This window comes from Martes martes (genome assembly GCF_963455335.1).
Source record: "Martes martes genome assembly, chromosome: 18".
Lineage (NCBI taxonomy): Eukaryota > Metazoa > Chordata > Mammalia > Carnivora > Mustelidae > Martes > Martes martes.
The window spans coordinates 21,349,676-21,368,210 of NC_137906.1; the positions used below are offsets into that span (position 1 = coordinate 21,349,676).

General features: G+C 53.9%; 1 protein-coding gene across 2 annotated transcripts in view; it reads right to left on the reverse strand.

The window, feature by feature from the left end:
• ITGAL (integrin subunit alpha L) overlaps window positions 1-18,535 on the reverse strand; it is a 38,078-nt gene that overhangs the window by 4,620 nt on the left and 14,923 nt on the right. Inside the window, exons 12-28 of one of the 2 annotated variants that reach the window (XM_080831130.1) lie at window positions 16,627-16,778; window positions 16,367-16,504; window positions 15,687-15,884; window positions 15,411-15,541; window positions 14,560-14,720; window positions 14,316-14,467; window positions 12,512-12,601; window positions 9,846-9,899; window positions 9,684-9,754; window positions 9,200-9,341; window positions 7,304-7,414; window positions 6,884-6,963; window positions 6,703-6,789; window positions 5,172-5,247; window positions 582-695; window positions 259-315; window positions 64-162 (exon numbers count right to left, since the gene is read on the reverse strand). In XM_080831130.1, the coding sequence (XP_080687256.1) occupies window positions 64-162; window positions 259-315; window positions 582-695; window positions 5,172-5,247; window positions 6,703-6,789; window positions 6,884-6,963; window positions 7,304-7,414; window positions 9,200-9,341; window positions 9,684-9,754; window positions 9,846-9,899; window positions 12,512-12,601; window positions 14,316-14,467; window positions 14,560-14,720; window positions 15,411-15,541; window positions 15,687-15,884; window positions 16,367-16,504; window positions 16,627-16,778 (1,913 nt within the window). Of the gene's footprint in view, window positions 1-63; window positions 316-581; window positions 696-5,171; window positions 5,248-6,702; window positions 6,790-6,883; window positions 6,964-7,303; window positions 7,415-9,199; window positions 9,342-9,683; window positions 9,755-9,845; window positions 9,900-12,511; window positions 12,602-14,315; window positions 14,468-14,559; window positions 14,721-15,410; window positions 15,542-15,686; window positions 15,885-16,366; window positions 16,505-16,626; window positions 16,779-18,535 lie in introns of both variants that reach the window. The other variant, XM_080831129.1, reaches the window with a different exon arrangement.

Below are 18,535 nucleotides of genomic sequence, written 5' to 3' on the forward strand. Positions count from 1 at the left end.
GTGCCCGCTGCTTGTCCCTCAAGCGCCCCCGACCCACTGCACCTGTTGCCAGCAGCTGCTAACCTTGATCTCCCCCACCAGCTCCACAGTCCCGGTCACTTGGACGAGGATCTCCTCCTTGAAGTCAAGTGGACAGTGGAACTTGGCTCTGGGCAAACAAGGCTGCCGAGACGGAAGAGAGCGGGGGTCAGAGAGGCCTGCCTTCCCACCTGCACTCTGCCGGCCCCCACCCCAACTTCTGAGCCCACGGGCCCAGACCTCAGCCTCGCTGGGCAGCCTCTCCAGATCCTCACGATAGCAGGTCACGGGAGGGTCCTAGGAATGATGAGATGGGGTCCTCGCTTAGTCCAGAGCAGAGAGGGAGGACGCTGGCCCCTTAAGGCCAGAACGTGGCCTCCCTCTCCGTTCCTCAGTTCAGGGGCATCCCAGTTCACTCCCACTGGCTCTTGGCAGGTTCAGAAATCACTGAGCCCAATAGGACGCATCCCTCCTCACTCCCTTCCCACACGTCTGTACCCCTCTTATGAGCTCACTCCCACCAACCCGAGTGTCCCTCCTTCCCCTGGGCCCCGGCTACTTACCATCTGCACATTCCACTCATGTGTGATGGGCCCCTCGCTGTGAGGCCCCGGCACCCCAACCACGGCCTCCAGGGCGGGCACGTTGTGGTCGTAGACAGAGGGCTGAATCCTCACCTAGGACAGAGGACATGGGATGGCAGAGCCCTAAATGCCGGCCGCCCCTCCAGAACCAACGCTCACCGGCTGAGGCCTGAGGGCCTGCTCTTTGCCAGGCGGCGGGCAGGGACAGCTCGTCCTCGAAGCTTGCCCCTGGGGGCTACATGTGCCTCTCTGCCTTCTCCGAGGGCAAACCGTCGAGGCGATCGGCTGACTCCCCAAGGAGAGGGCAGTGCCCCCCTCATCCCCACTGCATGTTCCCACAGCGCTCTGGGTCCCCAGCAGGACATGCGTCTGTCTGTCCAGGGGCTACATGCTCCGTGAGGGCAGCAGCTGTGGCTCCTTTTGCCGACGACTCCCTGCTGCCTGACACACTATTTAGCACACAGCGGGCCTCCAGAAAAGTCAATGTTCGAATGCGTGAAAGAAAGAAGGCAGGGCATTTAACAAGCATAGATGCGAAAATTGTTTGCACAATGCAGGTTGGGAAGGACTTGCTTTGGTGAGGGCATTGAACTGATTTAAGAAACAAGGCCTGAGTGCCCTTTAGATGAGAGGGCCAGCTTGTGCGAGGGCTGGAAGATCCAGAAGCCGGGAAGGAGTAACTCAGGAGCAGCACCACGGAACGGCTCAGGGAGGCCGAGCAGGGAATCTCAGAGCCAGTCTGAAAGGTTTTACCATGGGTCACTTGACAAACATTTGTGGACGCTTGAAAAATATCAGGTCCATTAAATTAAAAAGGCCTACGTCAGAGTGGCTTTTGAATTTAACCATAGAAGACTGAGAGGAGTGGAACAGACAAAGATGGGGGGAGCCCCCAGGAAGCGAAAATGCAGGGAGTCAGGACAGCACCAGCCGAGTGAGACACGGAGGGAGGTAGGGGGCCTGGGACAGAGAGGTCGGACACACGTCTGGAAAGGAAGCTTGAGCTGAGATTGTGTGTCCAGAAGGCCTAAGGCCAGAAATCAGGGGACCCTCAGCTAGGCAATGGTGAGTCATGGAAGTTAGCTGAGGAGGGCAGGCTCCGGGGGCCTCCCTCACAGCAGGCCCAGAACAGAAAGAAGAGGAGACAGCAGGCCGAGGTCCAAGCCGGCAGCCTGTGCCGACAGCAGCAAGAAGATGAGGGGCCCGAGTCTGAGCGGTCGTGGGGGCCAAGGAGACAAGAGAACACGGACTAGAAGTTGAGGCAGGGGGCCACGCATGGAGGAAGGACAAACTCACCCAGACTTAGAAGTTTGACTTGAGGAAAAGGGTGGTTTTGAGCACCCCTGAGGTGGTGTTAGCTTAGGGGAAAGCGACACACTTGGTTTAGAACACATTGAGACAAAGCCTCAGGAGAAAAATTGTACTCCTAGGTATATACCCAAGAGAAAGAAAACCTGTCAACACCGAAGTTTGGGCAGGAACATTCAAGCAACAGGGTCTACAAAAGCCAGAAAGTTGAAACCACCGAGATGTCCGCCAGCGGACGAGTGGACACATCTAGCGCGGCCTACCTCACAGTGGTTTATTACCTGGCAAGAAAAAAAGAGCATAGCACGGGCCTGGGCTACAGCGCGGATGACCCCGAAAACACCCTGGGAACCCACAGAAGCCCGTCACAAAAGACCCGGTACTGTAGGATTCCTCCCCTACGTGAAGGTTCTTTCTGGAATAATGAAAATCTTCTAAAATTAGATTGTGGTGGTAGTCGTACAGCTTTGCAAATACAAGAGTCACTGAACCACACACTATTTTTTTTTTAAGATTTTATCTACTTATTTGAGAGACAAAGAGAGCACAAGCCGGAGGACGGGCAGAGGGAGAGGGGAGGGACAAGCAGACTCCCCACTGAGCAGGGGACCCCAATACTGAACCCAGACCGTGAGATCAGTACCTGAACTGAAGTCAGACCCTTAAGGGACAGAGCCACCCAGGTGCCCTGGATCCGTACACTTTAAAAGCAGATAAATCAGGGGCGCCTGGATGGTTCAGTCAATGAAGGCTCTGCCTTCCTGCTCAGGTCATGATCTCAGGGTCCTAGGATCGAGCACCGCATCCCGCTCCCTGCTCAGCAGGGCGTCTACTTCTCCCTCTCCCTCTGCCCCTCCTCCCCATTTGTGTGGTGTCTCTCTCTCTCTCTGAAATAAATAAATAAAATCTTTCCTTAAAAAGCAGGTAAATCATAGGGACTGTGACTTGTATCTCATTCTATCATGACGAAAAAAAAGATGTTCGAAGACATCCTGGTAGAGAGCAGTGACAGGCTGCGGGGGACAGAGGAGCCGGAGGGTCACAGTGTGGACTTGGGAGCTGCAGGGGGACTCAGACTGCGGGGTGGGCAGTGGTTCGAGCGTGCCGGCCCCCGCGGTGGCCGCTGAATGCTGGATCTAGGCCCGGGCAGCGCTGTCATCCCTGCATCAGAGGGGATGGCTGAGGTTCAGGGAGACTGGTTTGTCTGAAGTGATTGGGGAGTAGAGCTAGCATCTGAGCCCCGGCTGGGCCTCCCGAGACTGGGATGACGGTGTTCCATCACCTTCCTCGGATGAGGGCAAGAACAAGGCTCAAAGCACCCACTGCTTTGCTGGCTGATGTGTCGAGCGCTATGCAGAACACTTCACATGCATCGTCCTGTTTTTTCCTCTTAACAACCCCATAAAGTAGGTGCGATTATTATCCCCATTTTACTGACTGAAAAACTGATGCTCAGAGAGGCTAAGCAAACCGCACAAGGCCACACAGCTTGAAATGGCAGAGCTTCAAAAAGCTTTCAGGTCTGGCTGAAGCTTATGTGTCCTAACCAGCCAGGGGAGGAGGAAAAGGAGGAAAGGGAGGAAGAGGACCCCCGCTCGCACTGGACTACCCGGCCTGTCGAGCTTACAAGAGATCCCAGGTGACTTCCCTGTGGCAAAAAAAAAAAAAAAAAAAAAAAGCCTAACAGGAGAACTTATGGCGAGAGGGAAAGATCACCAGTGTCACACACTGAGCTGGGTTTAGTTAAAACAGAGATCATTAGGGCCTTTAGCAGGAGTGGCCAAGTGGTGGGCCAAGTGGCCAAAGGCAGAGCTCGAGATGCTGGAGGGTGCTGAGGTGGCTGGAGGAGGCTGGAGGCAACTGGTCAGGCTGACTTGAGAGAGAAAGAGAGAGAGAGAGAGAGAGAGAAATGGGGTGGGGGGGAGCGCAGAGGGTTTGCGTCGGTTCCCAGAGGAGTGGGACAAGAAGGGAAGCAGGCTTCCACAGTCGCTGGGGAATCTGCAGGTGGTGCCCAACACCTGCCCCAGCCATTAACCACCACCACTTCCCAGGCACTGGACCAAGCACCCCACGGGGAGTAAGTAAGCCACTTCACCCTCATGACCGACCCCAGCAAGTTCTTCCAAACGCCATGTGTCACAGCAGGGACCCGAGGCATGGACAGTTAAGCCCTTGGCCCAAGATCACACAGAGATCGAAGGGTAGAGTTGGGGCTTGGATCCACGCCTGCCCAAATCTTCCCCACTGTTCCGCTGGTAAAAGGACTAGTCTGCCAACCTCCTTGGGGAATGCGGAGGCATCCCAGTGAACAGCACTAGAAACCAAGCCTAGTGGCCATTCTCTATGCAAATGGGCACCTGACCTCCCCAGGGGGGAGGTCATCGTATCCAAGTGAGATGGCTCCTGCCTCTGTTCTAAAGGGGCTACCTGGCTGGGGTCCCTTTCTTGCTGGGCTCCTGCCCCAGTCTGCCCTGATGCCAGTGCGACCTTGGGCAAAGAGAGTTTCTCTGTGGGGTCTCAGTTTCTTCCACAGGAAAATGAGAATGAGAATGTCCTTGGGGGAGTCAGTACCTACTTCTCTCTCAGAGGTTACCTCTAAAAAAGCCTTAGACCACTCCAGCTTTGGACTCAGAGGCTGGCCTCCCTCTTCTTCCTTCCCATAACGAAGATTGCTATTATAGCCCCGAGCATATGGCATTGAGAAGTGACAGATCATTAACTCAGAGGCTAAACACATGAATTCTGGTATTTCAGTAAGTGCTGGAATCTGACCTTTCCCCTTTAGTAGCTGTGTAACCTGGCAAGTCGCTTGACCTCTCTGTGCTGTGCATGTCTCATCTGTACGCTGGGAATGGCTAAGCCATTCTGGGGCTCTCACGGGTTGGGGGGAGAATCACAAGTGTGGGGGGGTCACACAGATAAAGCGCCAGGCACAAAACTTGGGTCGGGTGAGGGGTCAGGGTCCCTGACTTATGTAACTGCTGCCCCAGCGACTTGCCAAGTACCCAGACTAGAGCAGTGGCTCATTAAACGTGGGCATGAAAATCTGGCTTCTCTCTCACCCACAGATGAAGTATCCGATGCTGGAGAAAGGGGCTGGGGAAAGTCAGCAGAGGCTGAGGTGCTCTAGGAAGGATCGCAGGGTGAGGTGGAGGCCGCTGGATTCGCCAAGGACAGGGCTGGGTCTCCGCAGCCTCGGTCCTCAGGATGGGGCTGAAAATTGTGGGACCACCAAGGGCCTTGTCACGTAGAGGCCCATACCTGGTAGAAGTGGTTGACAGAGTGGCTCCTGGGACCCTTGGGAGTGAAGCTGACATACAGTGTGGAGTTTTCCTTGCTGTGGAGAGAGGGAAGAGCAGAGGTAGAAAAGGAGAAGACAAGGACCGGATCTCCAGCAGAGCAGGGACGGGGGCCAGGGGAAGCCTACGAGGGACCTCCCCAGGGATCACGCAGGCATGCTGTCCTGTTACTCATCACTCTGCTGTTTCCCTCTGGAAAGTAAGGCTTGTGGAAGGGGGTCTGTCTGCTGCCCAGCATCCTGCCGTGGAGGGCCAGGGCTGGAACCCAGGCCGATGTGCTTTGGAGCTGTGTGCTCCCCACCACACAAGGTCCCCCACCCCCCCGCCCCATGAGGGTCTCCACTGTCCTCTGGGTCCTTTATCTCCTGCACAACGGCACCAGCCTCTAGCTTCCTCTCCATCTCATCCTTCCAATGACCTTCCTAATGTTACTGTCTGATCCTGCCATCTACCTACTCGGAATCTGCTGATGGCCCCCTGCTGCCCACAAGGGTCAGGCCCACAGCACCCCCCATGTCCAGACCTGCCCGCTGCACACCCCACACCCATTGTCCCCTGTGCCTGCACACTCCCTGTTCCCCAAACCCACCCCACTATCTGCTGCCTCCTTTCGCCTATGCTCTTCTCTCTTGCGACAACGTCCTTCCTCTTCCCTGGCCCTTATCTGAACCCCTTCATTCTCCAGACCCCACTTCAAGCCCCTATGTTTCCGTGAATCCATCTCTCTTCCAACTCAAATCACCTCTCCTGGCTCTAATTTCATACCACACTTCAGACAATATCATTGTGTCTGGCATTTGCGTTCAAAAGTACCAGAGACCTTGGTTCAGTCACTGTCCCTGTCCTCCTCTCCCTGAGCCAACTGGAGAAAGCTACTCTGCTTTTCAGGCTTCATCCCCTTTTCTGTAAATGAGAAAATCCAACTGGTGATCCCCATGGGTCCTTCCCACCGTAATTTTGTGAGACTCTCTTAGTCTGTGTACATGTGACCCTGGCTTCTCCTACCTGACTAGGAGCTCTCTGTTGGCAAGAGTCATTGTGAAGAGTTTCTCCTTCTCCCTTCCAGTGCCCCAGCCCCCAGGAAGGGGCTGCATCTAGCATGGGGTTTTGGGGTCATTTAGACCCAAATTCGGATACCAGCAGCTGTGCTGCTTAGCTGTACGCCTCTAGGGGAGGTCCCCCCTTCTCTGAGCCTGCCTGTTCCCCGGTAACATGGAGGGAGGCACAGCTGCCCCACAAGGGGCTGATAAGGTCAACCCTCCATGTGCTTTTTCCTCCATCAGCAAACCGCTGATTCCAGAACTCTTAAAGGGCCTCTGCTCTTCTGGGTGTTGAAAACTTGGGCTTGTGGCTGGAAGCAGTTCTGATTACACCTGGGGGAGCCGAGGAAAGGGGGATGCTCTGAAGGAGAGCCCCGGGAGGCGAGGCTGAGCCCTGGGTGGGGAGGCGGAGGTGGGAGGAAAGGGTGGCGGGCTGCTCAGCCCTTAACTTACTCCTCGGTGAGGATGTTGATGGGGTACAGGATGGGGATGCTGGTGGTGGCCAAGTTGTTCTCCAAGACTTTTGAGTCCTCATTGTCACTGCAAAGGAGAGGGCAGTGTTAGGAGAAGCATGTGGCCAGGACCGTGTGGCTGTCAGCGGGGCCCGTGGGGGCCTGCCTGGGGACCTGCTCACCAGCTCACATTGGCGTGCAGCTCGACAAAGTCCCCCCAGGAGCTGTTCAACAGCGTATGAAACATCACTTGGATGGCAACCTGGCAGGGGAGAAGAGGGGAATGAGGAAGGAGGCATCTCAGGGTGCCCATGCCCAGCTGCCATGAGACCAAGGATCACTGTTACTCAGCCCCATAAACAGGTGTTTCATCCCCATTGTACAGATGAGGATATAAAGCTCCAAACAGTTAAGTGGTGTGTAAGGTCACAAAATGAATAAGCCAACCCCAGGTTGTCTGATTCCAAAGTCCAAGCTGTCATTCCCTTTGGGGTAGGAGGTGGCGGGGGCGGGGGGCTTTTTACCGGTTACCTACTCCCTTCCCTCCCCAACTCAGCCCGGGCCCCTCGGAGGCTTGGCTCCTCAGAGCTTGAGACACTCACCAAACTGCCTGCTTTAAAGATGGGAGAGCTCACATTGCAAGAAAGGATCCTGGTCAGAAGCCTGGATACCTCAGGGAGCTCCTCACAGCTCACGGGTATGTGGCTGTGGGGCTGGGGGGTGAGAAGAGAAGGAACACACTTCTTAGTGGGCAAGGCCAAGGTTCCCGGAGGCCACCAATCCTCAGGGCCCACACCCCCCTGCTCTGTCCCTGGCGGGGCACATTCTTGGGGGTGGGGGTGGGGCAGAGAATCAGGGCCACAGCCAGAGGCTTCATTCAAAGATGTCCACTGCAGTGCTGTGTATCATTGTGAAAATCCAGAAGTGATCAAACAGTTCAAAGAGGTAGGAATGGTTCGGCACCAGGCGAGGACGCAGTGAGATCTACACAGTCAGCAACTGTTTTAAAAATGAGCTCGAGGGGCACCTGGGTGGCTCAGTCATTAAGCGTCTGCCTTCAGCTCAGGTCGTGATCCCAGGGTCCTGGGATCCAGTCCCACATTGGGCCCCCTGCTTGGTGGGAAGTCTGCTTCTCCCTCTCCCACTCCCCTTCCTTGTGTTCCCTCTCTGGCTGTTTCTCTCCGTCAAATAAATAAATAAAATTTTTTTTTTTAAAAAGAGCTTGAGCCCTGATCCTGGGCTAAGCAGCACAGAACCATTCATCTTCATCATCATCTGTGAGAACAGATCTCGGTCTCAAATTGGGGAGGGAATTGGATAAGGAGACAGAGGCTTGGGGAAGTTGGGTGACTTCTCCAGGTCCCACCTCTGGGTCACCTGGCAGGGATCTGGTAGGAATGGGAACAGAGGTCTGTCTGACTCCAGATCTCCAGTTTTTCGTCACTCTACTAGATGCCCTGTGAGGAAGCGTTTAATGCTGCTGGACGAGAATAATTCAAATGTCCGCAGACAGATGACTAGATAAACAAAATGGGGTCTATCCATACAATGGATATATTATTTAGCCTTAAAAAAGGAAGCAAACTTGCCCAAACCACCTCACAAGCCCCACACTAATTGGAGAAGACACACACCAGAGGACAATATCATATGATTCCACTTCTGTGAAAAATCTAGAGCAGGCAAATTCATAGAGACAGAAAGTAGATGAGAGATGACCGGGGGCTGAGGGAGTTATCACTTTTAATGGATGGAAAGTTTCTGTTTGAGACGATGGAAAAATTCCACAGACAGATGCCGGTGGCACAACACTGGAAATGTTCTCAATGCCACCGAATTGTGTGCTTGAAAAGGGTTAAAATGGTAAATTTTCTATTTTGTATATTTTACCACAATAACCATTTGTTTTAAAAACAAGGAGGAAAAATAACCAAATGAGAACAAAATGCCAATCAGTTAAAACAGGTATAGAATGAACGAAGATGCAATGTAATTTACATGCACACGCGCAGACGCACAGCAGGATAAACACCAAAACCTTAAAAGCAGTAACTGCTGGTTTTAAGAATATGGGGCGATAGTCTTCTCTAAGCTTCTCTGGGATTTCCAACTTTCTGGGGCGATCATGCATTACTTCTGGGCTAATAATTAACAGAGTAAAAGTTGTATCTAAAACAACCTAGGCCACTCCGCAAAAACACGTTGGTCACCTTTCAGAGGGAGGGAGCTGGAGCTCACGAAATCTGTGTCACAGTCTCCACTCCATGGGGCCCTCTCAGTAGCCCTGCAGGTGTCCCCAGCCTCACAGGTGGCGGGATCCGCGGCCCGTGGAGGGAGGGGGTGGCCATCCGGCTAAGAACCCGGATGTGGACCTAAGGCTTCAGGACGCCAGTCGCTGCCCACACCTTCAGGCTGTCCTGTCTGCCCAAGGTTCTGCGAGGGGAGCAGAAGCTGTGGGGACAAGGGTGGCCTCAGGCAGGCCATGCCTTGGCGCTCACCTTGCGCATTTCCACTTTGCGGAAGGAGAGTCCCTGGGGGAAGCTCAGGTTGAGGCGGACCCAGTACGCGTCTTCTTCTAAGTTACTCAGTATCAGCGACACGGAGAGGCTGGCAGAGGGGGTCAGACGCAGGACTCCGGATCTGCGGGCAAGACCCGGCAAAAGTCACAAGGGCCCGGGTGTAGGAAGCAGGCTCAGAGGTGGGGGCTGTCAGGACTGAGGGATCGGCCAGGTTAGAAGAAATAAATACACCGAAATCAGCTCCCGTGCACAGGCTTTGAGGGATTCGACCTCATCTGATCCTGACAGGAGCGTCCACGGGACTGGAATTTCTCAGAGAGGGAAACTAAGGCCCGCAGGACAGATGGAGTGAGTACAGATGCGGGTGTTCTGTCTCGAAGCCCCCTGTTCTCTCCCACACCCAGGAGCTGCCTCAGGAAAACACCAAGTGGGACAGAAGGGCCCACGGGATTAGAGGCCTCACCCTGGAGAGAACGACAGCCCCAGGTCTGCCTCACACTCCTTGTCCTCTCCGCAGTTCTTCTCAAAAGGGATCTGAAAGGCCAAGGAGAAAGACTAGGAGGCCCAGGCCCCAGAAGCACGAGGGACGGACCCTGGCCTCTCCAGCTGCCCCCTTCCCCCTTACCTCCTTGGTCTCTGCGTGCAGTGAGGGCCTCAGGATGGGCTGTACGTTCTTGCCCTGCTGAGCACAGAATGGTGGGGGGGGGGCAGGAAACAAGATGGTTAAGTTGAGGCAGCGGAACTCTCGAAGGAGGGCTGAGGAGCTCAGAGCTTGGGGCTCGGCTGGGCCGGCTTGGGAGGCCCCTCAGGAGCTCCAGGTGGCACCTCACACTCCTGACTCGGCCCCAAGGCCACCTGTGCAGCTCCTTAAGGGAGGCTGAAGCTCAGGGTGTCCACTGGACAGGAGAACCTGGCCTTGACAAAGGAGCTCCAAAGCTCCTCCCAGCCCATCTCCTTCCTTGGGCTCACCCGCCTGGACTAGCTTTCACTGTGGTCCTCCGCAAACCCCAGCTCCCCGTGCCCCCAGAGCAGCTCTCCTTCCCTCCTCAGATCAAGGCCAGTTTTCCCAACATTTCCGGGGGTTCTGCTCCAGACCAGGCCCTGTGATGAGTGCTGGGTGCACACAAGAGAACAAAAGAAACACACAGCCCATGCCCCGACCTGGGGGGAGAAATGACCGGTATCTTCTAGAGTTTGATGGGACAGTACGGGGTATATTCAGAGCCTGCAGAAGGGAATCCTATCCCCCACCTGGGGACCAGGGAGGCTTCCAGAAGGAATGGATCTCAACTGAATTCTAAACAATGAGCAGGAGAGAGCCCGGCGAAGAGAATGGAGAGGGAGGAAGAAAGGACATGAGGCAGGAGAGATGGCATCTGTGCGAGGAGCAGCAGGAAGATGCTCAGACCCCCTGCAGAGCTCATGTGGGGGAGGGGACGCGGTGGGGGGGCAGGAGACCGCAGCAGTGTCCAGGTTCCCCTGGGCCCTGAAGCCACATTAGGCAGTTGGGACTTAATCCTGAGGGTAATGGCATCATAGAAGTGTCCTGTGAGTTATTAGCTGAATGTTCTAGAAAGGCTCCAACCTTCTCCACTTCCAGGCCACCTGCCAAACAACGTCCAGACCCTTCTCCCCAGGGCAGGGTTTCTGGGGGCCTCTGCTGACTGCTCCCACCCACCCTCAACACGGATTCCTGCCACTCACTAGACCACAGCCAGCCCCCCAGTGGACATCCAGGGTCTCTGTCTTGCTCAGTTGTCCTTCTCCCAGAAGCTAAGCCCACCTCCTCATTTCCCTTGAATGTACCACCATAGCTTTCCTTATGCTTTTCCTTTTGCCTCTCCTCAATCCACCTACCCAAAGTCGACTCATTCTGTAAGACCCGGAACCAGAGCCACTTCCCCCAGGAAGACTTTCTCGACAACTGTGAGCCCAAGTCTCTTTTTTTACCCTGAGTCTCTACTCCACACTGCCTGGCTTAAAAAAAAAGAAAAAAGAAAAAAAATAGTGCCGATGGCAGAGACTGCTGGTTGTCACAGATATCCTCCCTCGCCACCTGCCTTTAAAACAGACCCTCCCCTTTTTATCTGGCCAATGAGATGTAAGGGTACGCATCAGGTGGGGTTCCCGTCTCAAAGGGAAGGGGGTGCTCTTCCAACCTCTTTCCCACGCCTGCTGCGCTCCCAACGCCAGCTGTGTTGGGTTCTGCCATCTTCGTTGCCTGTGTTCACACTCTGCCTCCTTTCTGAATGTCCGCCTTCTCTGCTCTACCTGGGCACTTCAAGGGTCACATCTTCCCGTGCCTGTCCACAGCCTGTCGTAACTGTCTGTTGACTTGTCTGACCCCCAGAGCAGGCTGGGAACCCCTTCTGGGTAGGGACCATGTTTTATTTGCCTCAGTGGAGCCAGTGCCCAGAATAGGGCTTAGCACAGGAAGGGGCTCAATCAACTTCCCTTGATGAGCTTCTGGTGGGCGGGGGCTTGAATTTCTGGTGAGTGGCGCCACTGTTCCCTGCAGACCCCAGGAGAGTGCGCATGCATGGGGGAGCGCTCAGCGGGTGCTGCCAGAAGCCATGAGAAAGAGTGCACTTAGCAGTCCTGTGCTCCACCTCTGGGAGAGGCCTCATGATGTCGTGATGCATTTTATGGACGGGGACACAGTCCCAGAGATGGATGGAACCTGCTCAGACGTTCATGCCAGGAAAAAGGAAATCCACATCTTTGGGCGGGAAGGCTCAGGCTCTTTCCACCAGATTCTGCTGCCTTGAAGCCAAACCGCTAGCTGAGCATCAAGGACTTGAGGAGAGGAAATCTGGCCTTGGCCCCGGGTGGGGAGTGTGTGGTCTAGCAGTTGAGGAAAGGTATATTTTTCTCTTGTTTTACATCATGATGGTCCCCCAATTCGGCTTTGAGGAAACTACCTGTTCACAACTAAATACACTTCAGTGAGAAGGCTGACCAGGGTGCCCCGGCCTCCCTGGAACTTGCAGCCTGAGCAGTGCTGGGCTCCTGGGGAGGTCTGAAGCTGGTGCGAGGCAGGGACATTCACTGAAGGGCTGCGTCCCGAAGAGTCCACCCATTATTCCCGCCCCTCAAGAGCCCCCAGCGCCTCCACTCTGATTCTCCTTCTTCCCACTCCTGCTTTGCCAAATACAAGCTCCCATACGTTCCTTTTCTACTGTATTTGGTTTCTATTGCTTAAAACCAAAGACTCCTCAATAATACAGTCCTGCTAAACTGAAATTCTACTCTCCCGTTTCCTATCAATTCCCCCAGGTGAGCCCTTCTTACCGCCTGTTGGTCCCTCGGTGTCCCTTCTTCCTCCAGGAGAGAGAAATTTAGGGAGATGTTGATGGGAGAGATGAGGTCTTGAATGCATACCTGAGAGTGACAGGAATGCCACTTGTGTTGTGAGTTTAATCTTTCAGTTAAATGCTCACCTGGCTTGTACTTTACAAATGGTGAGTTTCTAGCATCAGGTGTTTATAATATGCCCGGGGTCCCTTCTCAGCACGAGTCAGCTCCCTCAGACCCTACTCCCATGGTAGACATTGCTGATCAACCACCCCACCTTTCCCACCGAGTCCTTACCAAAACCCCTGAATCTCTGTCAAACTGCTCTAGGCAGCCATTACCGAGGTTCGCACAAGAATATTCTAGAATAACTAGAATATCCTAGTTCCTTGAGAACAGGGATGGGTCTAGGCCTTTTATGTTATTCCCAGTCCCTGGGAATACAAAACTGGCACTTTGTAAGCACCCAAATCTTCTTCCCCTGAACTCCTTCACCAACCCGAAGAGGCAGGCATTATCATTCCCACATTAGAGAGGAGGAACATAAGGTCAACAAAGGTAATCCAAGTTTCCTAAGGCTTAGAGCTAGGAGGTGAGCCCAAATCCATCCAATTCCCAAGTCCAAGGTCTTCCCATCATGATACACTACCTCTTCTCTGGCAAATTTATGTTGAAAATCTCCAAATTTTGTGCGGGGTAGGAATGAGTGCAAGGTAGCAGAGGGGCACGGAGTGCAGGTATGAATGAACTAGGAGAGTGAGCTCAGAACTGTTAACACTGGGTGATGGCTATTTGGGGGTTCACTGAGCTATTTTTTCTGCTTTTATATGTTTGAAATTTCCCCATAACAAAAAAATTAAAACGAACCTCAGAATCTTTTTGTTTTTGTCCGGGGGATGAGGGACAGAGGGAGAGGGAGAGAGAGAATCTCAAGCAGACTCCATGCTGAGTGTGGAGCCTGACCCGGGGCTTGATCTCACAACCCCAAGATCATGACCTGAGCTGAAATTAAGAGTTGGACGCTTAACCAACTGAGCCATCCAGGTGCCCCCAAACTTTAAAATCTTATACACCAATCCCATACCAATCTCTTATTAAATATTTAAGGGATCAGAATAATTTACCATCAACCCTATTTTACACAGGACTGTTAGAAGCAGACTGAATTTGGGCGTCTCAGCAGTTGCCCAAATTGATATTAAGAAAATCTTTTTCTGGGGCGCCTGGGTGGCTCAGTGGGTTAAAGCCTCTGCCTTCGGTTCAGGTCATGATCTCAGGGTCCTGGGATAGAGCCCCGCATCGGGCTCTCTGCTCCGCAGGGAGCCTGCTTCCTCCTCTCTCTCTGCCTAGTTGTGATTTCTCTCTGTCAAATAAATAAAATATTAAAAAAAAAGAAAAGAAAATCTTTTTCTGGGATGGATGTTAATAATAAATGACTATGGGTACCTGGCAAACCAGGATGCGTGCCGTGACTGAATATTCTGTAGCTATACAAAAACTTATAAAAAGTTGGGCAGCAGCATAAAAATATGATGTGTGGAAAAATTAGGGGAAAAAATGGGAAGTACTTTCTAATGGTAACGATGTTAAAACGCCTATGTCCATAGATTAAGAACTAGAGGAAATATGCTAACGGTATTATTACCACTATTACACGAGGAAATGGTGGTGTCAAGAGACCCAAGGGCCTTGTGGCCCAGCCGGACGGTGACCGAGCTGAGCCTTGCACCGCTGCTGCCCGTCACCGCGGTCAGCTCCGCCACACCCGCACTTCCTAGGGCAGCCCCCATGGCTCCCTTACCGGGAAGTGGAACCAGAACTTGGTGCAGGACAGGTGTCCAGTGACCACTGTGTGCCCGCTGAGTTCATGTCTCCCTCCCGGGAACATCCCCCGGCTTCTGGTCCGATGGCCATCCAGCTGCAGAGTGTAAGTGAGGTTGGCAACCAGGAGTCCTGGGCAGGGAGAAAAGTCAGAAGTTGAAGGGGCAGGGTGGGGGGCGGCTGCCCGGGGGCCATAAGCAGCTACTCTGGGAAACGGCACTGACCTTGAAATTGGAGGGTGAGAGGCTTGACCTGGAAGCAGACTGTGACGTTAACTCCTTCTTTCTTCTTGTTACTGGGTGAATAGGAGCATTCCACTTCATGTACCGGGATCTCCGCCGGGGAGAAGGTTATCTGAGTGAGGATGTCCACCACGGGCCGGGAGCTGCGGAGTGGAAAGCAACGCTCTCCCTGGGCCTCAACTGTACTCCCAGTCAGACCCGGGGCTCCTTCTACAAGCATCCAGAGGACTCTGGATGCAGACCTCCTGGATGCAGGACTCCGAAAGCAGACCTCAATAGCCCTGTCTCCTCGAAACAGTAATAATAATGTTAATTCATTAGGGCTTCCCATTTCCTTCTAGACGCCCTCTGACCCATTTTCCGTATGGAAGAATGAGCTTTGGGGAAGTGAGGGGAACAAGGAGAAAGAGACAGAGAATCCCAAGCAGGCTCCACGCCCAGGGTGGAGCCCACCACAGGGCTCCATCTCCCGACTCTGAGCTCAGGACCCGAATGCAAACCAAGAGTCAGACGCTCAACGGTCTGAGCCACCCAGCTAAGTGACTGGGGTAAGACTACCCAAGAAGTAAATGGCAGAGCTTTGACCTGCATCTGGGTGACCAGGTTCTAGAGCCATCCCAGGCTGCTGCTTCTCTAGGAGGTTGTAATGTCAGACCGGCCTGGGTTCAAATCCCAGTCCGTCACTGAATTGCAGCCGTTTAAAGCAGAGTAAGACATGAGGGCTGAGCGGGAAGACAACCTCTCTGCTGGGGCTGGGGAAGACCAGAGGAGTCCTACTACATGGGGAGCTGTTCGAAGGATGAGAGCTGTGGTCATCCTCAGTCCTGTCTTACCTGAGCACAACCACCAGCCCCTCGGCTCCCACAGCCACATCCGTCAGTCCATCTCCTCCAAGGTCTTTCACCCCATGGATGGAGCGTCCAAACCATCGAATTCCCGAGGACACCTGGGTCCCTTTGATCCGCTGAGACCAAGAGAAAAATTCCTGTTAAGCTAGGGAGAGGATGGGCCGGAGGGTGGGACGAGTGGGGCTGGGGAACCGGGTCTGGGCTTGGAGGCTTCTGGGTGCCTGGGAATGGGTTTGGAGGACCAGGCAGGGCTCTTCTCACCTGGCTTGGCCGGGGGCTCAGCGCCCCATGCTGCCCGTTGAAGATGTACACAGCCCCCTGCTCCTCCAGAGGGGCCCCTACGGCCACGTCCACCAGCCCATCCCCGTTGATGTCCGTCAGGGCTGTGATGGCTGCTCCAAACCGCCCAAGCGGGTAGCCAGGGTCCCCCTGCAGCTCCGAGACCACTTCAAACCCCAGCTAGGAAGGAGCAAAGTGACAGGCCCCACCTCAGTCACTTGGCCGGCGTTTGCAGGGGGCGGCCCTGTGTGCATGGAGAACACTGAAGGAGGGTCGGGTGTGGTCTCTCACAGACCGGGCCCTGTGCCGCAGGCTGACCTGGGCTCAGGTCCCAGCTCCACCCCTGGTTGTCTGGGTGACCTTGGGGCTTTGGAAGGTGACCCAGCCTTGCTGAGCCACAGTGATCCTGTTTATGAAGGAAAAGCTCAGAATTTCCCAGAAGGTGACTCTGTGAGGACCACCCAAGGTGTCCTGCAAATAAAAGGTTTGGCCCGGGGCCTGGCACACAGCCTACCTTCCCTGGGCACGGAGGCTCAGCTCCCGTGGTTCTAAAGGTCCGATCCACCGTGACCCAACAAGGAAAGCCTTTAGGGATAACTGGGACCTGGGTCGTCCGGGAATCTGTTTCTCCTCCCACCTCTGTTCCATATCCTGGTCCCCACCTGTTTTTTCTGGTAGATAAACACCCGGCCTCCTCTCTGCTCCCCATAGAACAAGGGGGCTCCGATCAGCAGCAGCTCTGTCTCCCCATCTTGGTCCATGTCAACGCCACACAGTTCGCCACCGAAGTAAGAGCCAATCTGTAGGGAGAGGAAGAGGACCGAGGAAGCCCTGTGAGTGGGTACATGCTTGCAGACAGCAGGGAGCGTGACTGGCGCCCTACCAGTCCCTGACCTGCAGAAGACCCCGGGGCCATGCTCACCTGGCTGCCATCTATTTTCTGGATTTGGTTCCAGTGTCCTCTGTCCTCTGACTCCTGGAACAGCAGCACCCGCCCCACGTGCTGGTAGCGGGGGGCTCCAGTGGCCAGCAGCAAAGTGAGACTTTGGGAGGGCAGCAAGGTCACTGTGTAACCTGAGGGGGGTGAGGGGGAGAGAGAGAGAAAGAATGGGCAAGAGGGAGGACAGGGGCTTGGAATCAGAAGCAGTGGCGGCTGGAAGAAGGTAAAACCCAGGGACAAAAAAGAGCGGAGACTCTGGGAAACTGGGTTAGAAGCAAAGATGCTCTGAAACAGTAAGAGGACCTTCCCCAGAGAAAAGCAGCCACGTGCTCCGAGGGGCACACATCCCGCCATCTTGGTCCGAAACTGCATTTCTCAAACTGTGGCCAACGCACAGGCCCAGGAAAAAGCAGCCAGGAAACCTGGAGCCTCTTCCCAAGCCTCAGCTGACCTGAAGGTTGGGAAAGGAGACTACACTATTTTAAAATAATCACATAACGGGGCCCCTGGGTGGCTCAGTCGGTTGGGCATCTGCCTTCAGCTCAGGTCATGACCCCCGGTTGGGCTCCCTACTCAGTGGGGAGTCTACTTCTCCTTCTCCCTCTGCCCCCTGTGTTCTCTCTCTCTCTCTCTCTCTCTCAAATACATAAATAAAATCTTTTAAAAAATAAAGTGAGATATAGTCATAAGAAGAATGAAAAATCTGCATGAATATTAAAAATAAGGCAGGAGACTTGAACACATTTTGTTTGGAGTTATCTCTTCAGGCTACCCTCCTAGTCCACAGCTTGTATGGGCAGCGAGGTTTCTCCCCGTGAGCACGTTGCTGGGACAGCTGAGGAAATGCTGCCTGAAACTGGACCAGGGATCGCACTCGAGCCAGCACCCATCCATTAGGGACGCTCTGATTCAGGAAGACGACTAACTGACCCAATTTCATCTTCTCTGCTTAGAGTAGTGCAAAGGAGCGACACAAACACAGCCATCCGAGACACCACCGCGCAGGAGAAGAAGGGCAGAGAGGCTGAGCCCCTTTCCCCTCCGTTTGTGCATGTTCTTGGAGCGCGGGCGTTGGGAACTTGCCGGTGGAAATCAGGGGCGAGGTTGTCTTCTCAGTGCCGAAGCCTCCCAGTGTGTGATCTTGCACAATTATTGCAGCGCCCTGAGGCTCAATTTTCTCATCCGAAACACGGGATAGGACCACCCTCCAACAGGGTGGTTTTGAGGATTCAAGACGACCACATATAGAAAATGCTTAGCGCTATGCTGGCGACATCTAAACAAAGATCTGGAGGAGGGTAGCACCAGGGAGCCCAAGATCATATTTTTATCTATTTATTTATTTATTTATGTTAGCAGGAATTGAAATTTTTTTTTCTTTTTTTCTTTAATCATGTCCATATATACACAATATATGCAGCGTGTGTGTGTGTGTGTGTGTGTGTGTGTGTGTCTAGTGGGACTGGTGCCTAACTAGAGAGTAAAATATGGGTTATTTTTTCTTGAACGAACAACGTTGCTGGCCGGCTCCCAGGACACTAGGGGACGCAAAGCTCCTTGAAGGTGATGTTGTAGGAGCTAAGTGTAATAGGGCCGCCTGGGGAGGGTCGGTCGGTTGAACAACCAACTTTTGATTTCAGCTCAGATCATGATCTTGGGGTCCTGGGATCGAGCCCCGCGTCAGGCTCCGTGCTCAATGGGGAGTCACCTCTGGGATTCTCTCTCTCCCTCTGCCCCTCCCCCCTGGCGTGTTCGCTCTGGAATGTACGTGCTCTTTATCTCTAACAAAAAAATAAAATCTTGGGGCGCCTGGGTGGCTCAGTGGGTTAAGCCTCTGCCTTCAGCTCAGGTCATGATCTCAGGGTCCTGGGATTGAGCCCTGCATCGGTCT